The following is a 16,374-nucleotide window of genomic DNA, read 5'->3' as shown; positions in this document are numbered from 1 at the left end:
ATATTCAAAGAGCATGAATAATCCATGTCTTGATTTCTGTTGAATTGCTGAACTGGACACCAGGCATTTCACAGCCCTGGCATTTCTTCAATTACATATTCAAAATTATGCATTGTAAAATGGGAGACACAACAACGTGAGAGCTTTGCAGCACCACTGGGTGACCTTGTATAATCAAATGCAAAGACAAAATCAAAGAAAGCACACAATAAATATGGAGAAGTGTTTTCAGATGGGGTTCCTAATCTAACTTCCCCAAGATGGCTGAACTGCTGCTTATATGGCTCCTAGGCAGAAAATGGGTGAGGGTGGACAATGGAAGTGACATCATAGGACAATCAGCTGTCAATCTCCCGTTCTGCAGAGGGAGGAAGAGAGAAGGCATTAGCACCAACCCTTGGTCCTATGGGTAACTACCATCACCCGAGCCCTTAAGCACATGTGAATAACGGTGTATTATGCTTTATTTATATTACTATAAATTTTATTATTTTATATTATTAACATGAGTAATTAGTGAAGTTATAGAAAAAAGCTCTATCATAAATATACAGTTGAAACCTGTTATTTTGTTCAATAAGGCATCTCAATTGCCTTCCCTTGGGTTGTAAGGTATTGCCCTTGCTAAAATGCAATTCTGGGTTCTAAAATGGCTAAAATTAAAAAACAAGAGCATCTCAAAAACGTGTCAGTCTATTGTCATTTTGTGAAACAAATGTATGCAATATTCTAGCTGGCAAAATTTTCAACCACAGAACTTGCATAAAGCTTTCCTTTACAGACACCATTTGACAAAACAAACCTTTGTAGCATCATAACCATTTTATGTCATGTTTTGGCATTTGTCTACTGACACCATATTTTTAGCCCTTGTTCTTCCAATAATCCATTCTCTGATTATGTTTATCTAATTATGTGATGCAGGGAGCCTTAGAACCTTTTTTGGCAAATACAATGAAGAATGCAATGTGTTGGGCAGGGTGAAAGTTCATTTCTATTTTATTTTTTGTTTGTATTAAAAACAATTTAACGATCAACATAGATTAACTGGGGTAATAAGCTAAATGAAACAGAGAGAGAGAGGGAGATGTTGGGACCATGCCCTAATACAGCATGTTGCCACACCAACCAAACAACAACCACCTCAGGATTCCAAATTAGGACCAGAGGACAGCCATACAATGGGTGACACCTCGGCACCATACTAGTTCAAATGGAATGGAACAGTGTAAGGTTTTTTACAGTGCCATTCCTGCCACGAACTCCCAAGTTTTCCCTGTAAGTTGGAATGAAAGAGTAGTATTTTTATCAGTGTTCTTTATAAGATAGGAAATTAGCATCTTTTGTAATTTTATTACAGAATAAAGGCTACAAAACTGAATTCACCAAGCGTGTCGGTCTTAATATTAATTTGCATTGACATACCTCACGAAATAGAGTACTATACATCTGTTCCAAGAAGAATAAATTCATCATTTTAGAATAACATTTGTATTTTTTTATTATTATTTTTTTCCATCACAGACATGCGAACAACTAGAAATTATCAGCCCTCTTCTGGATGTCGTTGAACACCATAGTGGAAATATATTCCTTCCTGGAAATAACATACTTGCCAGCCTTAACCTTATGGGTAAGGATAGAAGTGCAACATTTCTTTCATAATATTTATAAAGTATTACAAGAATAACAACTGCGGTGGGTTGCCACCCTGCCCGGGATTAGTTCCTGCCTTGTGCCCTGTGTTGGCTGGGATTGGCTCCAGCAGACCCCCGTGACCCTGTGTTCGGATTCGGCGGGTTGGAAAATGGATGGATGGAAGAATAAAAAGATGCTGCCTTAATTCAGCAAAAACATATCATGTGAATAGTTTTTACCCTGTCAAATTATCTTTTAATTTTATGCCTCAATTTCTTGTAAATGTTTTATTAAAGCAAGGAGAATTTATGAGTTTTTAATCTATTCTTCCTCTTCCCTAAAGTTGTCTTACCTTTTCTTTTTTTGATTTAATATATTCTTTACAATTTACCAATTTAAATTGTTAGACTTTGTAGCTAAATTGACATTTTTTATTTTGATACAAAGGAGCTGCCATTAATAAAAACATACACCCTTCCATCCATTATTGAACTTGGTTATTCCAGTTCAGGGTTTATTAGGAACCTCTATTTGTGGTCATGCCACTTGTCCTTAGTAATGAGGAAAGCTTCAGTAGTTGGTAAATGCTTATTCTATGCAAACATACACACTAATCAATAAAAGCTTTTTTGATAGTTGTGAATTATTTACAGTTCTTGCTTTTCTCAACATTAAATGGTTATGTTGAAAGAAAAACATTTAGAGCCTGTGTTTGGATACATCACTACTTTAATTTAAGATTTCTTATCTTCCCAAGGACTGCAAATTATGTGGATCACCCATCTGTATGCAATTAGTATTATATGATAAAGTGATGGTACTCAGTTTTTTAATGTTTCTTGACCTCTAGACACACTGTCCAATCCCATGCCTGTCTTGGGGAGGGACTTCCCATCCACGGCCATCTTGTCTCCCCTCCACCTAGCACGATGGCGTGCCTCCGGACAGCCTTGCAGCTGTCAAGGTCTCCCGAGCTACAGCGACACCTCCTCCACAGCTTCTCTTGCTGCCATCAGGCTGCCGAAGCCCCGCAGACCGGCACGCATCTGCCACCGACGCAGATCCGGGCAGTCCCTGCCTGCAATACACAAAACACGCCCGACCCTCCAGGGCCGGCTGCTTGCGAGCAGGGAACTTACCTCCCAGGTCCTGTCTGTCCAAGGAAACGTCCTCGGCGTGGCCTCTCTAGACGCAATGCCGTCCCGGGCGCTTCCAGCGATTGGCGAGCTCGTAGGAGTTCACTGCACTCCTGCACCACCCGTTGTCTTCTCGCACCAGGGGGAAACGGCCCTTCTGCAGACCAGTGGCGGTCCGTGGGGTGAATCTCTCTCACGGGGCTGTGTGCATGCCGCCCCCACAGCGCGTGTGTAGGCTCCCCTGCTGCGCCGGGCCATCCACAAATGATTTGTTTTACCAGGTAACCCGCCTTGAACCAGGCGGAGCATCCTGCCGACTATGCCATTGTGGAAGCTGGCCTGGACACAGACAGGCGGACAGCGATGGTTCAACCCACACACGTTTATTATACATAACTAGCAAAATACCCGCGCTTCGCAGCAGAGAAGTAGTGTGTTAAAGAGGTTATGTAAACATATATATACATATACATATATACATATATATATACATATCTACATATATACATATCTACATATACACATATCTACATATACATATATATATACATATATATATATATATATATACATATACACATCCACATATATATACATATATATATATACACATATCAACATATATATACATATACACACATACATACACACATATACATATACACATACATACATAGTACGTTGTAACACGGGCTGTGATTGTTACATGGGAGGGAGACGACAAATCACAGCTTCCCGCTTTCTAATCGGGCCTGTGATTGGTGCTTTGACTGATGCCCAGATCCCACAGTATCTCCCCTTAGGAGAGGCGTTAGGCAAGTGTAATTGAATAGCGGTGCTGCAAGTTTAGCTTTACACCTGTTTTTAAGGCTTATTGACTGAAAGGGGCTTTCATGAAAAAACTTAGGGCTTTGCTACAGGATACACCCTCCACAAGTTAAGGAAGTAAAAATAAAGGTATATATTTCTGTTTTATTTAAACCTTTTAAGTTTATATGCGGGCGGCATGGTGGCGCAGTGAAAGGTGCCAGTTAGGAGACCCGGGTTTGCTTCCCTGCGTGGAGTTTGAATGTTCTCCCTGTGTCTGTCTGGGTTTCCTCCGGGTACTCCGGTTTCCTTCCACAGTCCAAAGACATGCAGGTTAGGTGCATTGGCGATTCTAAATTGTCCCTGGTGTGTGAGTGTGTGTGGGTGTGTGCGCCCTGCGGTGGGCTGGCACCTTGCCCGGGGTTTGTTTCCTGCCTTGTGCCCTGTGTTGGCAGGGATTGGCTCCTGTATTTAGGATATAGTGGGTTGGATAATGGATGGATGGACATTTGTATGCATAGCCCCATTTGCCTGTTTTTGTTTTTTTTCTTTCTTCAGTAATATTTCAGCAAACCCGGAGCTTGTCAGTTCAAATCCTGGTACTGACACCACTGTGTGACCCTGAGGAAGTCACTTCACCTGCCTGTGCTGCAAAAAACAAAAGTAATGTAACAAATTGTACCTCAGATGTTGCAAGTTGCTGGAATAAAGGCATAATCAAATAGATAAATATGTATTATACACATAGGAACTATTCATTTATTTTCAGTTAAGTCATCTGCAGCAAACCTTTATAAATGAGGGTTTCTCCTTTTTAGATAGTGCAAATTGTTTCTTCTTCATTGAGGTTTTCTCTTGGAGAGCTTTTTTCATTTCATTGAAAATTAAAGCAGCAGCTGCCAAAATATGTAGCTTTCTTATTAATTTTTCAACATTGTGTAAAATAACTTTATAAAGTAACATAAAAGGTTTAAATACTGGTTATCCTTTTACACTAAAATATTACTAAAGAGATACAAAAAAAGTAAAACGCATATGTTGTTTTTCTTTAAGGAGATTAAATATTACTGAAGAAAGAAAAAAAAAAACTAAAACAGCCAAATGGGGCTATGCATACGAACTTAAAAAGTTTAAATAAAACAGAAATATATACCTTTTATTTTTACTTCCTTAACTTGTGGAGGGTGTATCCTGTAGCAAAGCCCTAACTTTTTTCGTGAAAGCCCGTTTCAGTCAATAAGTCTTAAAAAGAGGTGTAAAGATATTGACAATAAGCTACGCAAACCCACCAAGACATGGAATCGTTTAAATCAAGGAGCTGCGCCTCCTTCCTCCAGATCGGCCCCAAGGCATTCATATTTTTCCAAAGCAGAGTCGAAAAACACCATCCCATACTATTAGTTAACGATTAACACATTTCTATATGTATTGTAAGCATACAATACAGCTGATAATATGTTGCACTTATTTATCTGGTGTACCGACATTTTTGCGCGTTTAACGGCTGAAATCCAACGTGGTTTGTGCCCTTCAGAACGAAAACAGTTTGCATTTACCTTTTTAATAAAAGGCGAGCTTTTAAGCCTGAGAAATCACCCCGTAAATGCACACGTTTAATTGCACATGTGTTAATATGTATGCTTACACAGTATTAAAAGACACTCAACAATTAACGTCATTTACCTTCGTTCCCGCGTTTGAGTCGTGCTGTAAATTCTTACTGTGAAATATAATTGACAAATAATTGGTGAATGAACTTGTGAAGAAGGTGGAGCTGGAGTATTACGTCACTTCATTAATGAAAATGCTGTGATGTGCGGAATGGAGGGGGGAGTGTGGGGGTTGACGGAGAATGTTTTCTTCAGCGCTCTTTGGGGCTCCTCCTTGTTTTCAGTTCACGTGATTACGTAAGAGGCGTGATGACGCGATACGCGACTCCGCCTCCTCCATTACAGTATATGGACAAAAAAGAGGTTCCAGTTATGACCATTACGCGTAGAATTTCGAAATGAAACCTGCCAACTTTTGTAAGTAAGCTGTAAGGAATGAGCCTGCCAAATTTCAGCCTTCCACCTACACGGGAAGTTGGAGAATTAGTGATGAGTGAGTGAGTGAGTGAGTGAGTGAGTGAGTGAGTGAGTGAGGGCTTTGCCTTTTATTAGTATAGATTTACTATTTACAGTGAAGCACACAACCCTCAACAATTCCCTCAAAAGTCCAGGCTTTTATCCAATGCCTCTTTCTTCAGGCCACCTCCACTCCTCTCTTCACCCGACTCCAACCCCCGAATGGAGGGAGGCGGCCCCTTTTATCATCACCCGGATGTGCCCAGGACACCTCACTCCGGGTGTCCCTGGTCTTCCTTCCCCCAGCACTTCCGGGTGTGGCGGAAGTGCTGAGGGCCAGGGCTCCTCAGGTATTGGGGCGCCCCCTGGCGGTGACCACGGATCCCTATAGGGTTGAGCTTCCATGCTCAGTTCCCGTGGTCCCCAAAGACACCAGAGCGGTCGCCCCCGCGTGGTCTGGAGGAGGCGCAATCCCTCCTCCAGTCCTTCCAGGCATCCCAGCTGGGTGCCACCCCCAGCCGCTTGCCACAATATATGCATTTATATCACAGTCTTGATGTAGGATCATACAGTTGAATCATATGTTGATGTACTGAGTCATGGGAAATGGAATCCTGACCTCTACTATGCAGCAAAGGTTAGTTTGCAATTTTAGTGGTACATGTAAGGCTGATCCTGCAGTGGGCTGGAGCCCTGCCCTGGATTTGTTCCTGCCTTGCGCCCTGTGTTGGCTGAGATTGGCTCCAGCAGACCCCTGTGACCCTGTGTTAGGATATAGTGGGTTGGATAATGGATGGATGGATGGATGTAAGGCTGATATTTTAATAATCAAATGCTTTTTAGGGTTTCTCTTGGTACAAGTAGAAGGAGGTTGTAGCTTTTTCCTTCTTTTATTTTAAAAGAAAGAGTTAAGATGATCCTTGATGTGGTATGTGCCTTTGTACTATTTGTAAAATATGTTATTGCTTCATGTGACCTTAATCTGCATGGTCCAAGATAGAACTTGCTTGCAAGTTTCTAGAAACAACATTTTTCTTGTATTATTTCATTTGGTAAATTCTAGCAGTCAATCAATTTTTGAACTGGAAAAAGTCTTGTTTGTTATTTAAGATAAGAATTTCAAAAGGTGAACATGTCCAGCAGTGATCAACTGATAAGTTTTGATTTGTATGAAATCATCTTTATATTGCTATCTTTACAGTGATTTACTATGTAATGTCTAGCTCTGATTTACCTGATTTAATTCCCTATGCACTAAGGGGTTTTGTCATTATTGCACCCTAAATTACATACTCAAGCATAAACTTTATTATTCTACTTATATAATAAAGGATCTGCAAATGACTGAAGAGTAGTGAGTATAATACTTCAAATTTGTAAAGAATGTCTTTATACGAGGAAAAACTTTTGTATCACATTAATATAAGCAAAACAGAACACAAAACAAGTTGCCATTTTAGGAGTTTTTCTCCAAAAAATGGATTTTACAGTACATAACTAAGACATTTTATGATACATAACCCTGGAATCAGATAATCTTTTTGCCACAGTCTGTCAGCTATCATTGTAAAAAGTTTAGAAGTCATATCCCACAGGATTGCAAAGTTCTACTCTTTAGCACAAGGTTTCCCTCTTTTTGGAAATATTTGGTGTCCCATTTTGGAAACATTTAATCTCTTTCACCTAAACAATCTTTCAAAACAAGTATTGCAGTTGCAGTTATATCTTTATTTAAAAAATTAAATATATATACACACATACATTATGTCAAACTAAAGTAGCAAGTGAACAGTTTGTAACTATGTACATTTACTCATGTGAGTAAACATATTCATTTATTCAAATGTACTTATTAAGACCTTTACTTTCAAAGTTATTTTTCATGCCAGTCCTTGAAACAATTTCTTTTTACCACAAGACAGAGAGACATTACATTTAATATAGTAGATTAGGGATTTTGTGCCTCAATTCACATATCTTCCCCTGCTTTCTGTTGCAATTCTCCAACAAAGATTTAGTGCGTTTTTAAGTATTTACTTTTTGTTGTTGTTTTTTCTTGCTTTTCACATCTTGAATAAACTAAGTACATACATGCATCTTCATATGAGGTTATTCCAGTTCTGCATCACAGTGTGAATGAAGGCAATGCCTTTTCTGGCAGCCCTGGGTGTAGGGCAGGAAACAGCCCTAGACAGGGCCCCAAAGCTAGTCACACACACGCACACACACACGCACACACACGCACACACACACCTAAACCAGTCATGTAGGGGCCAGTATACAGTGTCCAATCAATCTGAACACCACATGTTTGGCATGCAAGTTGAAAAACTAGCCTACTGAAAACAGTGGAAAGGAATAGTCACATTCTATCAATTGGGGAGAGATGGTGAATGCCCACTTGAAACTGCATGCATTTGCTCAAAGAGCGGTCCCCTATAGAAGTTTGTGATTCAGTGACATTTGATCAGTCAGGGAAGGGGGTTTTCCCATGTGAAACTGTGAGCGGCTACATTGCCTATACACTAAGATGAACCTGGAAGAGTGCTGCTCAGAAAAGTAATTTAAGAAGAACGTACAGCAGACAGCCTCTGGGAATGATAATTGAACAAATTAAGCGTAAACTATAAAACCACATACTACAACACTTCAAAGCTGTACTATGAGCAATACTTACAAATCAAGCATCAAGTCCATCAGCAAACACATCATTCTTGTTAGAGCAAAAACTGTCATCAAAATGTGACTCAAAGTCTTCATATTCCATATCACTATACCATTCTGTAAATTTTCTAGGACTTCCTCATCTGTATGCTTTCTTTTTTTTTAAGGCATTTCCCTAATACAAATTTCAAGTCTTATTGCAGGTCAACCAAACAATGCCCATGCACTCTGACAGAAGTCTTGTACGTAACAGTGCATAAAGGCGAGGTGTCACACACACAATATATGTCATGTTTATAATGCAAGGTTGTGAAATGTATTATGAATGTCCAATCGTAGACATCTATACATCACTGGAATGCTCTGAACCTCTGTTATCCAATGGTAATGAACTTTTATAGCTATATGTGGGTCGATGTTGGTGGAATCTTTGATAAAAGCAGGTTCACTCAGCTGTGCTCTGCTTGCCTTGGCATATACTGTATGTGTAAATCACATATTTTAGTTATGAAAGAGAGCAGACAATATGGGAACTTTTTATTTATTTGAAAGAAGACACCCTTTGGTATATAAAACTACTGTTACTGTTTTTTATGACTTGTAGGTTTACTACAGCATACACAAACAACTTTGAAATATAGTACTCACTTTTCTTTGTAACCAGATTATGCATTATTAAGAGTACATTCATTAAATAGTAGCACCAACTGTTAGTAAAGTTCTAGATTTTATTTATAGTTTTTTGTAGGCCTTTCATTGTGAACAGCTCAGAGATTAAATTTTATGTAGTTCTAATATATAACCCTCAGTAGGAGAATAAAGCAGCAGTTGAAAATGAAAGGGTGGGACATGCTGCCTTAGAGAACTGCTTTGTTCTTTGATTTAGTAATAATCATGATGTCCTTCTTTTAAAAAGTGGTTTATTTTATTTTGTGTTATTGATTTTATTAATTATTTAAATACAATTTCTTGAGGAGTATCTGAGGTGGGTAGAATGAACTTTTATTTGATGTTCCTGGCATCAGTTTATTTTCTCCCTCTAGTACTTATCAGCTATACTTTTCTTCCTCTTCACAGGAAACCAGATTACTGAGATTTCACTGCAAGCTTTCCTGACAGTTTTGCTCAGTCAAAGTGATATTCCAAAAGGGAGGCCAGGCACAGGGCTTTTGAGGCTTGCTGTTACGGTGAGTGCTTAATTAACAGTGCACTTCAAAATGAGAAGTTTTTGTTTAGTTTTAGTCTACTTTAGAAGTTCAAAAAGACTCATTTAGAATCTTACTGGTCAACCAGTTAATTTATATAGTGTCATTAACAGCATACACTACAGCAAGGCTCTTTGAGAGCAAACAAAGTTGCAATATAGTAATCAGAAACTCAGAAATAAACACAATAAAAATGAAAACAGTGATATAAGTAAGAATAAGAATATAGTATCAATAGATACAGTACTAGGTGCACTTTGGGGGAAAAAAAATAAAAGACAAAATATTGAAATAAGAGATCAATGGACTACAAAGGGAAAAAACAGAAATCAGTCTGAAACAAGAAAACACAATTAATTGTTAAGCACCATTTATAACATTTTTGGAGAAATAATTCTTGAATTATATTTCTAAAAGCAGCAGAGAAGATTTTGCTCATGATCTGTGATTTTAATGTTGCACTTGATAGAGCCTGACAAAACAACATAGGGAAAGAATTCTATATAATAAGGGGCACAGAACTAAACAGGAACTTGTCCCAAGATAAGTAAAATATGTAGTGAAGCTTTAGAACAGCAAGATGTTAGTCACCAGACATGGTATAAGGAGAGCTGACAAGTTCATTAAAAGCTTTGGAAGAAGTCTGATATCATAAAAGAAGGAGTTAATGCTCTATAACAGAAACCCGAAAATATTAGATTCACTGAGACCAATCCATCACTGCATCAAGAGTCCATAAGGCCTATATTCCAGTTTGGACTTCCCAGAATTATTCTTGAATGTTGATAATAAGGCTGAAATACTAACATACATACTTTGATGGATGACATGGAAGGAGTGGCATCTCATCTGGATGGATGGTGTTCCCGTAACCAGGATGGCTTGAGGCCCATGGCAAAAATAGTGATGGAAATGGCTGATTAAAGAAAACGTTTAATGTAATGAGTGGGAATCAATCCCAGATTCCCTGCTTGAACGGCAAGAGCATTATCTACTGTATTATACTACCATTGCTAACGACATTGTGCTGTTTCTCTGTCAGTAGATCACACTACAGTATTTCATGCCACTTTTTCCAAACTTGAGCTGGCTCAGGCCGAAAATATATGACAAAATCCTTTATGAAGGACTCTCAGCCAGATTAAGAACTATTCATCCCAGACAGCCAATGCATGCCCTATATGACAATTACTGTAACTCAAAATGCAAAATAATTAATAAACAAATTAATGTGCAATAAATAAAACCAATAAACAAAACTAATAACATAATGCACAAATATGTAGAAGATCTTTTGAGGTGTTATTAATATAGTAAAATGAAGTCTTGACTGCATCAGAGATGTATGACACAAAGTTCATATTCCTGTCGCCTTCAACAGCAAAACCTTTGATAGAGGATGATGGGATGATTTCACAAGTTAGGCTTATTAGGATCATTATTTTCATATGTATGGAGTACAGGGGATATTCTTTGCATGTCCAATGATTATTGAGATGGAGGAAAGCAGTTGTGCTGGAAATAATATACATTAGCAAAGAAAGACTGGACTTTTAAGGTAAAGCAGGTAAGGAAGACAGAAGTTTTGAGGTAAAAAAGTTATTCCCAACAAATCATTGTACCGGAAAGTGAACTTATGCTACATGGTGATTAGCACATGCTATCAAGTATTTCATTATAGTTTTTCTCACATTTTACATGTGACAATAAATTCCCTATAAAAACGTATTTATTAAGCATCTTTATTACCCTCAGGTCCTCCAACTTGCAGGAAAATCTCAGGGGTTGGTGGCAGGATTGACACTCCAGCCACTGTAAAAAAACTTCACACTGTTCCATTCCATTTGAACTAGTGTGGTGCTGAGGTGTCACCCACTGCATGGCTGCACTCGAGTCCTAATCTGGGATCCTGAGGTGGTTTCTTTGTGTGGTGGGTGTGGTGACTCGCTGTTATCAGTACATGCTCCCAAACTCTCTCTCCCTCTTTATTATACTAAGAGCAGGTGACTACTCTCCTGGGAATAATAAAGTGCAAAGTCCAATAAAACATCACTATAGACAGACAAATATGAAAACAATAAAAAAGTGTATTATTAAAGGCGGGGCGGCACGGTGGCGCAGTGGGTAGCGCTGCTGCCTCGCAGTTGGGAGACCTGGGGACCCGGGTTCGCTTCCCGGGTCCTCCCTGCGTGGAGTTTGCATGTTCTCCCCGTGTCTGCGTGGGTTTCCTCCGGGCGCTCCGGTTTCCTCCCACAGTCCAAAGACATGCTGGTTAGGTGGATTGGCGATTCTAAATTGGCCCTAGTGTGTGCTTGGTGTGTGTGTGTGTTTGTGTGTGTCCTGCGGTGGGTTGGCACCCTGCCCAGGATTGGTTCCCTGCCTTGTGCCATGTGTTGGCTGGGATTGGCTCCAGCAGACCCCCGTGACCCTGTGTTCGGATTCAGCGGGTTGGAAAATGGATGGATGGATTATTAAAGGCTGTTGGGAGAGGTAAACTAGTCCAAGGCCAGATGAAGTTTTGTAAATTACTGAAGCAATACTGTACTCTATGCTGAGTACATGGATGAAGTAAAACTTTCATACCAGATTCTTTGTAGCATTAACTGTGTCATTACCTACAGTGCTAGAAAATGAGTTAACTCTCTAGTGGTAATTAAGATGAACTTAATTGCAATTCATCTTTAAAAAAAATAGCTTAATCTAGCATTTAATATCTCCAAAATAGATAGATCTGTGAGATCTCTGAGCACTCATTTTTACCTTAGTGTGGCGCAGTGCTCCAGTTGTTAGTGGTACTGCCACCCAGCTCCAGAAGACTAGGCTTGAGTCCCAGCTCAATCACTGTCTGTGTGAGTTTTTCTCTGTCTACCCTAACTTTCCTCACACACTGCAAACATACAAGTGATGGATTTGTTATCAACATTTTTGTCCTGTTGTGTGTGTGTGCTCTGTAATGCACAACATTCCATGCAGGGTTGGTTCCTGTGATGCATACAAAACTGACAGGATAGGCGTCAGCTCTGTATTATCCTAAGTTTGGATTCACCAGCCTTAATTGGATGGATTATTAAGCCCAAAATTGTGGATGTATAAGCAAGAAGAAACACTTGAGTGCAGAATAAGACTAGACCAAGAACATTGTTTTGAGAATTTTTTTGAGTGACTGGCACTATGTTGGACCTAGAGGTGCCAAATCTAACAAACTCTATGTCTGTCACAGAGACAAGAAAACATCCCACAAGAAGCAGTTCTATATACTTGTGTCACTGAGGAAAGTAGTGTGCTAGGCAAATTCTCGCTATATATAGAATTTTATTTAAAGAAACTAGAAGAAGCTGCTGTTAGTCCACTCTTACTTCCAGCTACTGTATACTGATAATAAAAAATTTTGGGGGGAGGGAAGTATGACATTTATGACATATGCCTTATTTATTTCTTTGCTTGTTTACTTAGTTAGCTGATGATTTTTTTTATCTGTTGTGAAATTCAAAGTACATACTACTATAATTTGTATACTGCATCTCCATACCTGGAGTATTTGCAACTTCAGCAAGTTGCTTGTTGTCATACAGTAAGTATTTGTGACTAAACTAGCAACCTGATGCATATACTTTAGTGCCACTAAACAACACTTTGTACCTTTATATAGTTTATGTGATCTTAATTTAACTTTTTTGTCTACATTTGGGTTTTTTTTTACTATCAAAACATATTCTAATTTTTAATGAGTACCTACCAAAAGTATATTAATTTTGAAAATAAATGAAATGCAGACCAGCTGACAGACAAATTATTTCACAGAAAGAAAAATGCATTGTGTAATATAAAAATATAACATAAAACTTTATAAAGAAAATTTGGACTGATACTGTATGTTTAATCAGACAGAAAAATGCATCATGTGATATACAAAATATAGCATATAAAACTTTAATAAGCAAATCAGGACTGATACTGTGTGTTTAATGTCAAGGAGTAATACATTTATAAAAGCAAGTACTTATTTGTTATTATACCAAGAGCTTGTTGTCTTAAACAGTTAAGAAAAGTTAAGAAAACATTGCAGTTTTCAATCCATAATGTTTTTTATTTGGCAGATACGTAAACATTTAGAGCACAGACATATTAATAAGGTCATGCTATGAGTCATAAGTGAACCCAGGGCCTTGCCATTGACATTGCCTTTAGGCCATTGTGTCTGTAACTTCACTGTTATAGCATTTGATTCTCTCTGTTATAATAGAAGCCAGTAAAATTGGGAAGTATCAAAACAAGGCTATCTGAAGAGCTGTGCTCCACATTTACCAAATATTTATATTATAAAAATATTCATTTAACAATATAGTCTACATTTAATATATTTTACATGCTCATGAAAAGTGTTTTTTTTTTTCTTGTTCTTGTTTTTTTATAGAGAAACAAATTCTCGCCAAAGTGTGAGGGCTTTCTCAAGATCAATGAAATACTGTCAAAAAGGGACCCACTCTCCAAGACTGCTTTAAAATCTGAAGGTGAATAAGCTGGTCTTGTTCCCCTTGGCTGATAATATATATAAAGTATAGTAAAGCACTTTGAGCTACTTTTTGTATGAAAATGTGCTATATAAATAAATGTTGTTGTTGTTGTTGTAATATGAAATTTCAGGCATGTTTCAATTTATGTTTGAATATATTCTTGATTAATGCTAAAGCAAGCATATACATCAAATGCTATATTGTTACCATCTAGATATATAAATATTTCAGCTTCTTCAACTCAGGTAGTTACTGTTTGTGGAGAGCATGTTCTTTATTGAATTACTTTTTACAGGAGAAAAATGAAAAAAAAACTCTTGAATTGTACATATTCAAATATTGTTACATTCCTAAAATACAGTAAATCTAATTTTTCTTTGTTGAATGATTTATTGGCAACAATGTCCTGCTGATTAACATCAAGGTTTGCTTACCAGCCCATTGGTACATCCTCATATAAGGCCAAAGAATTAGATTCAGGCAGTATAACAATTTCTTAAGTTCTTAAAGAGTTCTTAAAATTAAACTGTAAATATTAAAATAACTTTCTATTTGGGCACTCAATCTATACACTCAAAATTACAATAAAAATAAGTAAAACAACATAAATATTAAACCACTATAGATAATTCAGAGGCTGGTGATGGTGGTGGCAGTGGTAGCATCTAAAATCTATATCAAGATACAACATATCTGCTCAGTAGTTATAGAACCCATTTGTAAAAATATAACAGGAATACAATTTAGCATGTCCAATAATAGATATGATTGTTTGGCTTTGTTTCAGAAATGTGGTCTTTTTAGGTAACCAAAAAGTTCCTCTTCAGGACAATAACTGTTTTCAGTCTAATCACTAGAGTTTGATTACATAAGGTGTGATCTGGGATCTGTTGATAGTTAGAAAGTAATGAAATAAATTTTGATTTTTGGAAACACAAAAAAAATCAAAATGGGCAGTGTCAGGTAATATGTCATAACAGAAGGGTTTCTTAGACTTCCATGAAGCACTGAAGAAACATTTCAGGTAAACCACTTGCATGGTGTTCAGTGCTTTTAGTACTTTCAGTTGGATTTCATCCACTCCTATTGTCTTAATGCTATGGCCTTAGCAAAATATATGAACCCATAATCCACACAATGCAGGTGAACATATTACCAGGTATAGGACTTCCTCAAAGTCAACTTTCTAATTCTCAACTAAATATCTCTAGTTAAAGTCAATGTTTCCCCACCCACTCTGAGAACAGCCTGAGGTGTCAAATGGTTTGTCAGAACCTCTTCAAGGTCATTGAAAGCTATTCTCTGTAGCATCATCAGACTCGGCCCGGCTAGTATCCCTCAGTCAAATAAGGATATTTTCCTGCTAAAACAGCTTGACGACTTCTCAAATACTGGTGTCCACTTTCCGGTTCCATAGATCCTTTCAGCTGCTTTCATTGCTGATGTATTAATTTCAGACTTCATTTCCTTGTACTTTCCCATTGCAAAAGCTCTCCTGCAGGCAAGAGCTGGAGTCGTTCTGATAAGAGGTATCCATTGGTCATTCTAAGCACATCAGTACCTATTTCAGTCTTCTAGATCTCTCCAGCAGGCTTTCCATTCAAGTGGTGCACAGTAGATAACTCAGCACCACTCTACCCAAGTGTTTTAGATTAGATGGCACAACTACAAAGTCACTGGATCAGGAAAGCATGTCTTCCCGGTCTTGCCCCTCAATGTATCTCAGTTGGGCTAATGTGTCAGTAGTTGTTTAGTGCATACATACAAACAACAGTCAAAGTTTACTCTTTGTAATCTGAAGTTATATTGAAGAAATCCTTTCATCAAACCAGAGTAAGTAGATAGACAGATAGCACTTTATTTGTCACAAAGGGGAAATTTTATGTATATTTCAACTGTATGGTACTCAGCCATGTGCTTGAGACTATCCCTATACTTTTCTGGAGTCTCTGTCATGAGGGTGGTAAAAAGTAGAAGAGAGAGATCCCCTGGTCTTATTCTACAGCCAATCCTGTTAATACAAATGAGTCTGACTTTATCCAGCTTGTAGTTTTCAACCTTCTTCATCATCACTAATTCCTTATCCAGCAGTGAACAGTTTCGATTTCGAAAGTAAAAAATGATTAGATATATCTCATTCTTGCCTGTCACCTAAGTGATACTGAACTTAGCATTTTACCATTAAATAATATAACTTTATCAGGGCCTAGAGACAAGGATATGAAAACTTACAGAGTCACTTAGTGACTCCACTTCTAAAATGCCATGTAAACCCTTAGTCTGGTTAGGGACAAACCAGGTTAACAAAAGTAGACCTCTAGTCAAGTAATCCAGCGATTTGGCC

General features: G+C 38.0%; 1 protein-coding gene across 3 annotated transcripts in view; it reads left to right on the top strand.

Moving 5' to 3' along the window:
• lrrc71 (leucine rich repeat containing 71) overlaps window positions 1-14,065 on the top strand; it is a 78,625-nt gene extending 64,560 nt beyond the window's left edge. For all 3 annotated transcript variants that reach the window (XM_028795087.2, XM_051923076.1, XM_051923075.1), the window contains 3 exons: window positions 1,525-1,633; window positions 9,389-9,498; window positions 13,931-14,065. In XM_028795087.2, coding sequence (XP_028650920.2) covers window positions 1,525-1,633; window positions 9,389-9,498; window positions 13,931-14,035 — 324 coding nt within the window. In that variant the 3' untranslated portion in view covers window positions 14,036-14,065. The remainder of the gene's footprint in view (window positions 1-1,524; window positions 1,634-9,388; window positions 9,499-13,930) is intronic.
• The last annotated feature ends 2,309 nt before the right edge of the window (window positions 14,066-16,374 follow it).

The sequence above is a fragment of the Erpetoichthys calabaricus genome, chromosome 2, assembly GCF_900747795.2.
Source record: "Erpetoichthys calabaricus chromosome 2, fErpCal1.3, whole genome shotgun sequence".
Taxonomy (NCBI): domain Eukaryota; kingdom Metazoa; phylum Chordata; class Cladistia; order Polypteriformes; family Polypteridae; genus Erpetoichthys; species Erpetoichthys calabaricus.
This window is presented reverse-complemented; position numbering and strand designations above follow the sequence as displayed.